General features: G+C 41.3%; 2 protein-coding genes across 3 annotated transcripts in view; one reads left to right on the top strand and one right to left on the bottom strand.

The window, feature by feature from the left end:
- The window catches only part of LOC137546420 (myotubularin-related protein 9-like), a 79,020-nt gene that overhangs the window by 42,983 nt on the left and 21,730 nt on the right, over positions 1-14,307 (bottom strand). The gene's annotated exons all lie outside the window — the stretch shown is intronic.
- On the top strand, positions 6,202-13,582 carry FAM167B (family with sequence similarity 167 member B). Its single transcript, XM_068265396.1, has 2 exons — positions 6,202-6,701; positions 12,220-13,582. The coding sequence occupies exons 1-2, from the start codon at positions 6,423-6,425 to the stop codon at positions 12,481-12,483; spliced, it is 543 nt and encodes a 180-aa protein (XP_068121497.1). The 5' UTR covers positions 6,202-6,422; the 3' UTR covers positions 12,484-13,582.

The following is a 14,307-nucleotide window of genomic DNA, read 5'->3' as shown; positions in this document are numbered from 1 at the left end:
GGACAATATTAATTTCAATTATGCAACACCTTATTTAAAAATGCAGCTTTGTGTTTGAAGTGGACAGATGGTTATAAATGTAAAATGCCAGGTGTTGCAGAGATTGTTGGGGAAATAAACACTCGAGGAGTCAAAGAGTTTCTTAGAATTTTGCAGTAAGGCCCTAGTGTTTATAGTTTGCCATGACAACCACTGTGTTCCTACTTGTTGTTCACTAGCAGGTGATGTATTTATCTGGGCAAAGAAACTTATAAGTGGCTGCTGACATTTATGTAGCCTTTCTTTTCACCTATTAGAGCCTCCCAAAATTGCGTAGGCATTATTCACAGCAATGCAAATTACAGGCACCTGTATTGACAGTCTGCTGCCAAGGCGTACCACACGGCAACCACAATTTGCAGTCACCTTGGCTCTGTACACTATTTCCCTGCAGGAATAGTAAATGTGGTAAAAAAAAATAATACAAAAACACAGGACAAATGTTGTGCATGTTTAGATGCCAATTGCCACCCCTAAAACTTTGGTTGCTGTAGTTTTTAGTATGTGCCAAATGTCAAGCTGAATAAACATTGCTGCCAAAATTGTCTTTTATTGTCCAATTCAGTGAGCTGTGGCACTAAACTTTCTTGGTGGAAAAGTGACAGTACCTCAGTGGGAAATCTGTTGGGCCAAAGCACTGATGTAAATGAGCGCTTAAAAGGCACCTGAGGAGAAAGACATATACAGGCTGCCATATTTATTAACTTTAAACCATACCAATTGGCTAGTAGCCCTGCGATCTTTTTGGTCAGTAGTGTCTGAATCACACACCTGAAACAAGCATGCGGCTAATCTTGCCAGATTTTTGTCACAGACATCTGATCTGCATGCTTGTTCAGGGTCTATGGCTAAAAGTATTATGCCTGGTACACACCATGCAATACACAAGCTACTTCATGCAAAAGACATTGAAGGGATCCTGAAGATAGATACTGTATTTTTTGGACTATAAGACTCACTTTTTCTCCCCCAAAAGTGGGGGAAAAAAGTTACTGTGCCTTATAGTCCAAATGCAGAGTTCCTGACTTGTGAACGCCTGCCAATACGACCCTCCAACTCGCCGCAATGTCGGGGACTCCCTGTACTGTGCCCAGGCAGAGGAGGACACAGGGACAAACGGAGGACACAAGGGACATAGAGGAGGACACAAAGGGGCATAGAGGAAGACACAAGTAGGACACAGGAGGATATAAGCAGGACAGAGCGGACACATGGGGGACACAGGAGGACACAAGAGGGACAGAGGAGGACACTGGGAGACACAAGAGGTACAAGGGGGAATGAGGTAAAAAGGGGTATAATCCACAAGATGCCCCTGCACCATGGATTCACCAGGTTTAGTATATATTTTTTCCCCTGGTTTTCGTCCTCTAAACCTAGGTGTGTCTTATGGTCTGGAGAGTCTTATAGTCCTAAAAATACGGTACATATAGAAGCTGACATATTTATTTCCTTTTAAACAATGCAAAGACAAGACAAGACAAGACAAATAACATTTATATAGCGCTTTTCTCCTGGTGGACACAAAGCGCCAGAGCTGCAGCCACTAGGACGCGCTCTATAGGCAGTAGCAGTGTTAGGGAAACTTGCCTAAGGTCTCCTACTGAATAGGTGCTGGCTTACTGAACAGGCAGAGCCGAGATTCAAACCCTGGTCTCCTGTGTCAGAGGCAGAGCCCTTAACCATTACACCATGCAGCCACCACCAATGCAGATTGCTTGACTGTCCTGCTGATCCTCTGCCTCGAATGCCTGGTACACATCACAATTTTACGTCAGATAGACGGGTTGAATCGATTATTTTTGACCGGCCCGATCTGATTTCTGATATTTCTGTTTTGCTATGAAGTAGCTTGTTTGTTGAGCAGGAAGCTGGGTAAAGTAGCTTCAGTTTGCATTACCTCTGTGTGAAAGTTCATGAAAGAGATTTGCTCTGCACACCATAAAGTTTATACCCAGTCACATAAATAGGAAAATATTGCTTTTCATGTAACCAGACTGAATATAAAGCCTATTATTAAGAAATATTGATTTGATGTGTCCTCTCTCCACCTGTCTAACCCTGACTAAGGGCTCATTCACACTATGAGTGTTTGCGGGGGGGGGTTTTAAGCGCTGGCGATTTTAGAAATTGCCCCAATAGCGCTTATGCAATGATTCCCTATGACAGTGTTCACATGTGCGCGTTTCAATTTTACTAAAATCGCAAACACGCTACATGTACCATTTTCTGAGCGCTTAATGGAAGGTATAGGGAAATCGCGAAGTGCTTGAAAAAGCAATTTGTATAGCGATCTCCTGAGCTCTTCTATGAATAAATACATTGTATTTATTCATTTCCGGGCTAAAGAGTTCACTTCCTGACTGACGTCAGGAAGAGAAAAAAACATTGCTGGGCAAAAGAGCTTAGAAAAGCGCTAAAACAAGCGCTTTTCTAAGAGCAAATCGCAGGGAAAAGCTCATCAAAATTCACAGCATAAATCGTTCAGCGCTTGTGATATCGCTGGCGATTTATAATGTGAATAAGTTCTAAGAGCCTGTTTCCACTATCTACAGATTTGCAGTGTTTCTCCCGCATCTGAGCGGTATGGGGAAATGCTGCCTACCTGTAACATGGCTTGCCATCCAGCTCGCACTTCAGTGTATATCTGGACAGCATACTGCAGAATTATGCAGCACACAGCCAAATCGTAAGCCGTGTATGGCAGCAGAATGGGAGCCACGGACGAATCGGAAACTTCTGTGGCTCCCAGTGGAAATATTCCCTTATGCTCCTGTAACCTCGTAGTCGGTCGAATACATTTCTAGACTCATCTCAGAATGTCCACACTTGTCTAAACAATCATCTCTATCATTCCTCGCCTGTGTCTGATAAATCCAGTGTCTATTTATGTATAAATAACTCAATGAATTACATAGGCAAACAAGCAATGGACAGGGAAAGAGGGAAGCCTAGAGAATCAGAGAGCATTCAGGTCACTAGCAGGTCCAGTTTAGCTGGGTTTTGTTGAGATCATGAAATGGAGTATAGTGTTTACATTTTTATTTTTAAATCTTAGATACACTGCACGTATAGCAGGGAGAGTGATATAGGTAGAAAGAGCTGGGGGGTTTTCACTTTAAGGCTTTGTTCACATTATAAATCGCCAGTGCCATTGCAAGCGCTGAGCGATTAATCAAGCTATTTTTAAAGCACTGTTCCCTGCGCTTTGCACTTAGAAAAGCACTTTTGTAAGCGTTTTTGTAAGCGCTTTTGCTGAGCGATTACGATTTTCACTTCGTGACGTCAGTCAGGAAGTGAACTCTTTCACCCGGAAATGAATAAATACAATGGGGTTGATTCATAAAGGTTAATTATTTTTCACCTTAACTGTAAGGAGTGCTAATGCATGAGATAAACAAATAAGGAGAGATAATTCATCAGATAAATAGATAAGGAGAGCTAAACCATGAGTTATGTCAAATAGGGAGAGCTAAACCATGAGTTATGTCAAATAAGGAGGGCTAAACTAGGAGTTAAGTTAGATAAGGAGAGCTAAACCGTGAGTTAAGTTAGATAAGGAGAGGTAAATCATGAGTTAAAGGGAACCTTAACTAAGAGGGATATGGGTGTTTCCTTCTAAACAATACCAGTTGCTTGTCAGTCCTGCTGATCTCTTTGGATGCAGCAGTGGCTGAATCACACACCTGAAACAAGCATGCAGCTAATCCAGTCTGAATTCAGTCAGAGCACCTAATCTGCATGTTTATTGAGAAGCTGTGGCTAAAAGTATTAGAGACACAGGATCAGCAGGAGAGTCCGGCAACTGGTATTATTTTAAAAGGAAAAATCCATATCCTTTTCCGTTTAGGTTCCCTTTAAGTCATTTAAGGAGAGATAAATTGTGAGTTAATAAATAAGGTGAGATAATTTGACAGAAAAGATTTGTGAATCGGGCCCAATGTATTAATTCATAAAAGCGCTTGGGAAATTGCAATACAAAGTGCGTGGACGTGTACCTTACTTTGTTACAACGACCGCAGGTATCTCATTGATGCCGACAATCATTGATACCGCCACTTAGATCAATGAATGGGAACTGTGCTCTCATTCACTGATCTCCAAGTTAACAGGTTGAGACGAGTACCCAAGTGGGGGCAAGCGGTGGCTGTTTGCGGCAACAGACGCATATCTACCCCAATGGGCAGGAACTGAAGTCCTGCGCGGCGTAGATATACTGCAGCGAATGGCATAAGTAGTTAAGATTTAATAGGCAAGTTACTAGCCTTTGCTTACCCATATAGTCTTTTTGGTATGCTTAGGTGGAAGAGTGATCTGAGAAAAGTGGCAGCTGGACCCCTTGACACCCATTAGGCCACAGGCAGTTACCTAGGTTGCCTTGTGGATGATCCTGCTGGAGACCCAATGTGTATTCATTGATGTAGAGTGTACAGTGAAGCTATGTTTAGTGTGGCAGCACACCTCTCAAATACACAGACTAGAATATGACCAAGATACAGAGTGCATGAAAGCATGGGTGGGATGCAAGAAGATGAAAAGCCTGTAAGTTCAGTATGTTGCCTCTGGATCTGTTCTCTGATCAATGTTGTACAGAACAAGTGGTGCACATTGCAATTGCTTAATGCTCTGTAAACACTCCTGAAATCCTTGAGTGGTTAATAAAGTACATATCTGCAGGAATTGTGAAATTAACCTTAAAATATTTGAGATGCTTTTAGGTAGACGTTGGAAGTAACAACGTTTAATGGAAAATCACCTTAATTGCTCCATGGACATTAAAAGAACAGAGACCAACACAATACAAAAACCTAATCCATGTGCTTTAAAGTAGTACTATTTCCAGTCTTCTTAAATACACTTTTTTGTGTACCAATACAGAATCATTTTGAGAACCGTAAGTCTAAAGGTGACCTTATGTGTATTTGAAAGACACATCACTTGAGTTGTGAGTGTGGTAGCTGAACTGGGTATTAATTGAACCTGGTTTCTGCTTGCCCTGAGAAAGGGGTCCTTTCAGACTCTAAAATGTTTGATTAAAGTAAATCTGTGAGGTTTTAAAATGCACAGATTCAAATAGGAGGAATCGGGAGAGGAAAGCCTCTGGATCCTCCAGAGCCTTCCTCTGCCAGGCCGTTCCAGCACTGAGAAAGCTGAGCGCGATCGGGTCCATGCTGCTGTGCAAGCATGGGCTGTTGACAAGGACTTGTTAACAGTCTTTCAGCGGATATAGCGCTGGAATGGCCCAGTGGAGGATGATCCAGAGGCCTCCCTATATTGAGGTGAGCATCCCTTTGGGGCACTTTCTTCCCTACAGGCAGTGGCATATCAATAGGGGATGCAGAGGTTGCGATTGGACCAGGGCCCTTGAACCCGAAGGTCCCACCAGGGGCCCTCCCTCAACCACAGTATTAGTTTTTCAATGGTGCTACGCTGGTAATGATCTTCTATATATGCTTTGAATAGTGCTAATCATTAACAAACTGTTCCCCTCCTCTGCTTACACCTCTAATACTGTGTGGATATCCTTGGCAGGTTTTGTTGTGCCATATGAGGAATGCTGGGGGGCCCAATGTAAAACTTGCACTATGGCTCAAAGCTCCTTAGCTACGTTACTGTTTACAGGTGCACTTTAAATAAATAGATTTTAAATATATGAACCATTTTTAAGGAGTGTTTGCTGATACCTTAATCATGTTGTGGATTTGAGTGCTGGCATCCACTTCTCAGTTACCGACTTATCCACAAATTCTTGGCATTGGGGCTGTAAGGGGTGCATGATCCTTACCTGACCTGCATCTTATACACACACATACATATTATACACACACGCGCACACACTCTCTCTCACTTCCATTTCCAGTTACCTAATCCCAACAAGCTTGGAATGTTCCGCTCACTCATCCTGCCCCTTCCCTTCCTTTTCCTCCACAGAAGTGGATATGGCAGTGAAGTGTCATCTTTAAATAGATCCTAGCTGATGAGTGTTAATAACCTTTCCTCTGCATGCTGCCAGTCAATCTGCATGTTGCCAGATTCTGTTATTGTTCTCCTGAAACTTGAATAAACTAATCTGTTGGGTGCAGTTTCCTGCAGAAGTGGGAGGACCTTGCAGGATCCTATAATAATAATTCTTTGGGACATATAAAACTGTGAGAACAGCAGCTTGAGGAGGCACAGCATCCTAGCACTCCTGTGTACTCACATGGCCTTTGTTTACACATCAGTTCTTATGCTGTTCTGAAGCTGTGTACTTCACATGACTTGGTAGCCACACTCTGCATTATTGTGCACCAGATGACCTATTCTATTTTTCCTTGAACACATGATCTGCATTGTTTAAAGAAACCAGTTCACAGGTTTCTTGCAACGCCTTTTCTTCAGCAATGTCTTTCACCCCTGTGAGATTTAGCGAGTTGGGTGAAGAAGGGGGAAGTGATGCTGCTCCAGATCTAGAGTCTGTTAAAGCTCTGGCAGCCCGACTGAAGCTGCAGACCCGTCGGCCATCCTACCAGGAGTGGACACAGAGAGTGCAGGCACGACCATGGACTAAAGGCAAGACGGTCACCCAAGTCCCATCTAATCTGGAGACAGACAGACCCCCAGTCAGTGTTTGTGGGTTCAGTTCTGTGGATGAAGCCTTGGAATGGCTGAGAAAGGAGCTGGTGAGTACAATCTGATAGAAATGACTGATGTGTATAATCCAAGGTAGAAATCCATACAAATCAATGCTAAAAGCACTACCATATGACATAGTGTTCCACTACACAGCATTGTTGAGTTCTTCCGATCATATATTTATATTAAAGATGGTGTGTACAACTTTAAGAGACTACTTAGCTTCATAGAAAAGAGAGTTTCATATATTCATATTAAAATATTCCACTAAGAATATATAATACATCATACCTTTCCATCCATCAGAGATGTTCATCCCACTTTTGTCAATTATCAAGAATTGGAGATTACGTTTTCCTTTCTTTATAGCAAAAGGTCTTTGTATTATTTTTATTATTAGTAAAATCATTTAGACACATTTAGACAAAAACAAAAAGAGCAAAAGAATAAGAAAACGCAGAAAAAAAACTACCTTTATATTACCTTCCATTTTCAAATATACAGACAGTCCCCTATGTACAAACGAGTCAAGTTACAACATTTCACAAATACAAAGTTGTCTTCATATACCAAATATAGAATACTGTTTTTGTTATAACATAATTTTGTTGTTAAATATAACTGTATTGCATAGACTTGTATAAGTAGTTTAAGACACTTTAAAAGCACATTGAAAATAACCAAAAACATCGTTTCTATGCTATATGTCCAAATCCAGAGTTTTCTGAAGTACGGTAAATAATTTATCCACGTTTCACACAGAACTCAACTTACAAACAAATTCAACTTACAAACAATCTCCCGGATTGGAACCTGTTCCTAAGTAGGAGATAGCCTGTACAATAACCCATTTTTAGTTAGCTAATGTGCTCTTTATAAAAAAAAATAATCAGATTGGTTGTTGTATCCATATAGATATTGTATACATGATTATACTGTATATGCCTAATATAATGAATAATATATAGTTTTAATTATGTGCAACAATAAATAAATGAGCCTATTGCCCAAACCTCATTTCTAAATGGTTTAAACTTCTCAGCAAAGAAACAGGACTGTCATTTTTACAACACCCATACAGAAAAAAGGCTGCTTTAGAAGCAGATTAGGTACGGAAGGGGTTCATGTAATCTGTAGTAAATCCTTTGTCACATTCTTATTCTGTTCTCTCACAGAATGTAATATTGGTGTCATAAATTCCATCCATGTACTGTGTATTTAGCACTGTTAAAGGATTAGCAAACGCTAGGAATAATATAGAAGGGTTTGTTTTGATGGCATTATATTTCATATTAGGTATAAAGGGTTAAACTGAGGAAACAGAAGCCGCTCGGGTCATATGCCAGCTGTTAGTGAGATTATCAGAGCAAAGGCTGTAAAAACATTTTATTATCTGGAAACGTTTGTGCATTTTCTGTTCATATGAAAATGCATCCTGTATATTGTGCTGTTTTAAAAATGGGGGTTGGTAGTAAAGTGTTAATTGCAAAATAGCACTAATCATATCACTGCTGCATTGCCAATGACTGCAACTCATACAAATTGCACATGAAGTAATTCCTACCAAATGTGGTTTCCTGTAAGTTCACCTTTACTCCAGATGGCAAAGGGAAGCTGTGAGGAAGACAAATATGCAATTCACTTTTTCCCCTGAGTTTTTTCCTTGGTGATATTTTTACAACTTGTCATAAAATGCCATTTAAGTCACCAGCAAGGAAGAAAATACTCAAAATAAATGTAATAGTATTTTTTCACCAACTTTTGGAGACTTTTTTCAATTGTAAAATGTTGAAAATTTAGTTTACAGAGAATATGAACATTATCTCCTAGGAGATAACTTAGGTAAAACAATTAATTGCATATGGGCCCGGATGTCATAAATGGGTGGCGTTGTCTCTGTCAGTCATTGAGACAGCAAAACTATGTAAATCTCTCAGGTGCTCACTGCAGCCATAGGCTAATGTCACACAGGATCATGGAAAATCGTCAATATTTACAGTGGCTTGCAAAAGTATTCGGCCCCTTTGAAGTTTTCCACATTTTGTCACATTACTGCCACAAACATGAATCAATTTTATTGGAATTTCACGTGAAAGACCAATACAAAGTGGTGTACATGTTAGAAGTGGATCGAAAATCATACATCATTCCAAACATTTTTTACAAATCAATAACTGCAAAGTGGGGTGTGTGTAATTATTCAGCCCCCTTTGGTCTGAGTGCAGTCAGTTGCCCATAGTCATTGCCTGATGAGTGCTAATGACTAAATAGAGTGCACCTGTGTGTAATCTAATGTCAGTACAAATACAGCTGCTCTGTGACGGCCTCAGAGGTTGTCTAAGAGAATCTTGGGAGCAACAACACAATGAAGTCCAAAGAACACACCAGACAGGTCAGGGATAAAGTTATTGAGAAATTTAAAGCAGGCTTAGGCTACAAAAAGATTTCCAAAGCCTTGAACATCCCACGGAGCACTGTTCAAGCGATCATTCAGAAATGGAAGGAGTATGGCACAACTGTAAACCTACCAAGACAAGGCCGTCCACCTAAACTCACAGGCCGAACAAGAAGAGCGCTAATCAGAAATGCAATCAAGAGGCCCCTGGTGACTCTGGACGAGCTGCAGAGATCTACAGCTCAGGTGGGGGAATCTGTCCATAGGACAACTATTAGTCATGCACTGCACAAAGTTGGCTCTTATGGAAGAGTGGCAAGAAGAAAGCCATTGTTAACAGAAAAGCATAAGAAGTCCGTTTGTAGTTTGCCACAAGCCATGTGGGGGACACAGCAAACATGTGGAAGAAGGTGCTCTGGTCGGATGAGACCAAAATGGAACTTTTTGGCCAAAATGCAAAACGCTATGTGTGGCAGAAAACTAACACTGCACATCACTCAGAACACACCATCCTGACTGTCAAATATGGTGGTGGCAGTATCATGCTCTGGGGTTGCTTCTCTTCAGCAGGGACAGGGAAGCTGGTCAAAGTTGATAGGAAGATGGATGGAGCCAAATACAGGGCAATCTTGGAAGAAAACCTCTTGGAGTCTGCAAAAGACTTGAGACTGGGGCGGAGGTTCACCTTCCAGCAGGACAAAGACCCTAAACATAAAGCCAGGGCAACAATGGAATTGTTTAAAACAAAATACATCCATGTGTTAGAATGGCCCAGTCAAAGTCTAGATCTAAATCCAATCGAGAATCTGTGGTAAGATCTGAAAACTGCTGTTCACAAACGCTCTCCATCTAATCTGACTGAGCAGGAGCTGTTTTGCAAAGAAGAATGGGCAAAGATTTCAGTCTCTAGATGTGCAAAGCTGGTAGAGACATACCCTAAAAGACTGGCAGCTGTAATTGCAGCAAAAGGTGGTTCTACAAAGTATTGACTCAGGGGGCTGAATAATTACGCACACCCCACTTTGAAGTGTTTGATTTGTAAAAAATGTTTGGAATCATGTATGATTTTCATTCCACTTCTCACATGTACACCACTTTGTATTGGTCTTTCACATGAAATTACAAAAAAATGTATGCATGTTTGTGGCAGTAATGTGACAAAATGTGGAAAACTTCAAGGGGGCCGAATACTTTTGCAAGCCGCTGTAGGTGACTGATTTATTTTACATAAAAAATGAGCACAGCAGTTTTCCTGACACTGCTGCAGAATGCAGATTATGGGCTTGATTCACAAAGCGGTGCAAAGTGTTTGCACGCCAGTGAAAAGCCCCTTATCACACCTAAACTCACTTTAGGCATGATAAGAAGCAACTCGCGCGAATTTTCCACGCGCGAAGCTCCCATTAAGCCCTATGGGACTTTGCGCGCGCACGTACGCGCGTACGCGCGGAAACTTCGCGCGAGTTAGAGCAAAGATCGGTGATAACTCAGTGGTGCAAAGGTTATCACGCCTAAAGTCTTTTAGGCGTGATAACTGAGTTATCACCGCTTTGTGAATCGAGCCCAATGTGTTCTTATAATTCAGAAGGGTTAACAGAAATTCCACTTTAAGTTCTCTAGTGTTCTCCAGCTCTGAAGAAGCTTGGTAAATCAGGTCCAGTGTATTATGCATGGGGGATGTTGCTGAGTACAGTTTCCCTACTAATCCCACCATATTTTTCACTAAACTATAATCAAGCTAGATATTTGGCCGGTTTAGAAAGACATGGCTGAATTCTTTCCAAAGACTTTACAGATTATGGAGTCCTAAATCTGGCACAATCCTCTGTGGTGGATTTGTAGTAAGACATTTTTGTGGTGCAATTGCCTTACTTTTTTTTTCAATTTTGCATTCATTTTAGCAGTTCCAGTTTATTCAATTTATAAACCTAATGGATCAGAAGACCAGACAATAGCAACTTGAAATGTACAGAGGTCTCAGTAAAATAAAATATTTCAGTGATAATATTGCAGAAATCCTTGTTTTTGCAACTTACATTCAGGCATGTAAAATGAGTGCAGCAGCCTTTATGTCATGGATTCCCTCTGGGAAAGCTATTTAGCTAGACCAGGGATGTCAAACTCAAATACAAAGTGGGCCAAAATTGAACACTGGCACTAAGTCGCAAGCCAGCCTCAATGTCTAGTGGCCACCTCCCTCCTTTATAAAGTTCCCTGGTGTCTAATGGCCCCCCTCCCTTCCTTACACAGTTCTCTGATGTCTACTGGCCCTCCTTCTCTACTACACAGTTCCCTGGTGTCTAGTGGCCTCTCTCCCTCTCCTATAAATCCCTTGTGTATAGTGCCCCCTCACTCGCCTATACAGTTCCCTGGTTTCTAGTAGCCTATCTCCCTCCCCTGTAGTTCCCTGGTGTCTAGTGCCCCATCCCATGCCTATACAGTTCCCTGGTGTCTATTGCCCTTTATACAGTTCCCTGGTGTCTAGTGTTTCCCCCTCCCTCCTCATATGAGTTCCCTGGTGATCTAGGGCTTCACCTCCAATATAGCTTCCCTGGTGGTCTAGAGAGGGCCAATAATAATACAAGGTAGGGAAACCAGTTGAGGGCCAAATTTGATGGCCCTGAGGGCAAGATTTAGTCTGTGGGCCAGAGTTTGACATGTAAGAGCTAGACAGTACCTATTTGTAAGATGGTGGTTGGTTTTTAGAGGTAACCAAACCTCTAATTGGTCACTCAAGGTGTGAACAAAGTTGCTGATTGGTCAAAGCTTACTGGCCTGTCAGAGGATGGCTCTAGAACATGGAACTATAGAGTGCTGGTCCTTCCACCAACACCTTTAAAATCCTACCTGCCACTATTAAAATACTTTAATAATGGATACATTTATAATTAAGTGAATATTCAGCTTTAATAGTGAACTGGCTTAGAAATCCTTTATCAATTTACTACTGAGCCCTGCCAACAGGCAGACAACTTGTAGTGGATGGTTTGCAAGAAATTAAGTTATGCTTGAAATGACAAGGTGTAACATGACTTTTGAAATCTTGGTACAGCAACAGATGGAAGATTCATTACAAAACCTATAGTTATGCAGTGACTGTTTGGGTAGTCTCCTGTACAGTTATTAAAAAAGGCTATCTTATTACTATATATTTTTTCCTCTTCCAACAGAGGGACATGCAGGCCTCTGACCATCAGTTAGCGCGACAGCTTATGCTGCTCAGGTCCCGAATCTCACAGCTAAAAATTGAGCAAACTTGTGAGCGCCATAAAGAGATGTTGGATGATGCTACATTTGACTTAGAAGTATGTGATGAGGACTCTGACCTGCTCTGCAACATCCCTCCAAGAGCTGCTTTCTCCCTCTCTACACCCCTCAAGCACATCGGGGTCACTCGGATGAATATTAACTCTCGTCGGTTCTCCTTGTGCTAAGTCTCCAAGTCATCATATCCTAGGCAAACCAACCTCCTGCAACATTATGATCAATGGAAAACCTATACAAATAAAATCTGCAACAAATCTACGTGGAGATATAGTTGGAGATAGTTGGAACTGTCAACTATTCACCATTTATCAGTTTATTTGTAATTTTCTTTGTGACTACTTAAAATGTGCCTTTTTTTAAAAAAATCTTCCAGTAAGGTTTGGTCCACACTTGTCCAGTTCCAGATCGGATCCATGTCAAACAGATCAGTTTTTTCCTGATAAACTGATCCGTTTGACACTGATCTGATCTGGATGTAGGGCACGTTCCGCGTCCGCGCGTCGGTACGTACGCGTCGGCTGCTCACCTTTCTCATTGCCACCGCTTGTCCCATTGCTTGGTCCCTTCCACAGCCTGGAGGCCAGCAGAAGCATGGCTCTGCATGGACTGCAACAGGCCAATTCTGCCTAGCAACAGGGAGAATTTTTATTGATTCAACATTAACCAATTTGAATTATCTCTGTTGTTGAGAATTACCATAGGTCTGTTGCAGCCCCATGGAGAATCCTCATGCTTCTGTCGGTCTCCAGGCTCTTTAGAATGGACCGAGTGGTGGTGATTGGCGGCGGGGCGCTTGAGTACGATGTCACGACAGCAACAAGATGCTGCTGAAATGGGCAACATGGATGCGGCAACTAGCCTAGTGAGAGCAGACAGTGTCCGTTCTAATAGGCTTCCATTGGACACGTTTTCCTGTCCAGTCTGGGAAGAAGTGTCGAATCTGGACTCTCGTTTACGTTTTCTTTCTGTGCAACACGGATCCGTATGCGATCCGTGTTTCTGCATGAGTGGAAGCATGTAATATTTCATCCCCAGAAAGCAGTATTAGGCAGTCTTTACCTCCCCCCTATTTCCTTCATAGCAGTATCAGGTACAATTTATGTCCCCTCCCATACAGAGGTGAACTGAGGGGATTGATTTTATTTCAAATTTCATGAATTGGCAAATGCAAGAACCTGAATTGGCTCTCAAAGTGTACCTGAACTGACATGTTACACGATGAATTAAATATGGGTACAGTAAATATAGTACCAAGACTTATTAAAACCTGTCTGTGTCCACTTTTTATTCTTTCTTCACAAAGGTTAATAAACCTAGTTTATCTATATAAATGACGAGTCTAAACACAGCCAAATGTAGTGGCAGCTCTCCTGACAGGTAAATAAAAGCCAAAATACCTTTATCTAGTATGAGCAAACAATCCTGATAACAGGAGACTGCTGAAAAGTTCAAAAACGAATTATTTATTTTTGGCAGGAGTAGAATGAGCCAAATCTTACATCACACTGGTATGACTGCTGTGTACACTTCAGAGGTAAAATGTAAACTCTAAAATTGAAAATATGAGACAACCGGAAAGTTATATATACAATTATAAATTCATTATCTCCTGAGTTTATTTTCAGTACAGGTTTGGCTTGAATTACAGACAAAGCTGTTTATTCTTTTTTAGCAACCTTATTTCCTAAGAATTGGCACACAGCACTAACTGTGTTGGGTAGAGAGGGGTTGTATCAGCTTCTCAATGTCAGTAAAACCCAACTCCTGCAAATGTTTTCCTTGTCCTCTGTAGGCACTTAGGCCTCAATTCACTAAGCATTACCGCATTTGGTAATGCAGAAAACAGCTGATTTTATTGATCACCTTGCCAAATGCCAATTTACTAAACCTATTACCGCACTCAATAGTACATTTATGGACTAGTGAGGTAAATTACTGACTTGTGTGGTAAATACCTGAAGAACTGTCAAGGAATTACAATTCACAAAGAT

This window comes from Hyperolius riggenbachi, chromosome 2, assembly GCF_040937935.1.
Source record: "Hyperolius riggenbachi isolate aHypRig1 chromosome 2, aHypRig1.pri, whole genome shotgun sequence".
In the NCBI taxonomy this organism is placed as follows: domain Eukaryota; kingdom Metazoa; phylum Chordata; class Amphibia; order Anura; family Hyperoliidae; genus Hyperolius; species Hyperolius riggenbachi.
Note: the sequence above shows the minus strand (reverse complement) of the source record. Positions and strands in the feature narration are given on the sequence as shown.

Bases quoted from the DNA above. Each gene is read 5' to 3' on its own strand.
- FAM167B (XM_068265396.1), top strand. From the start codon at position 6,423: ATGTCTTTCACCCCTGTGAGATTTAGCGAGTTGGGTGAAGAAGGGGGA. The intron at 6,702-12,219 runs GTGAGTACAATC...CTCTTCCAACAG, and splicing joins AATGGCTGAGAAAGGAGCTG to AGGGACATGCAGGCCTCTGA.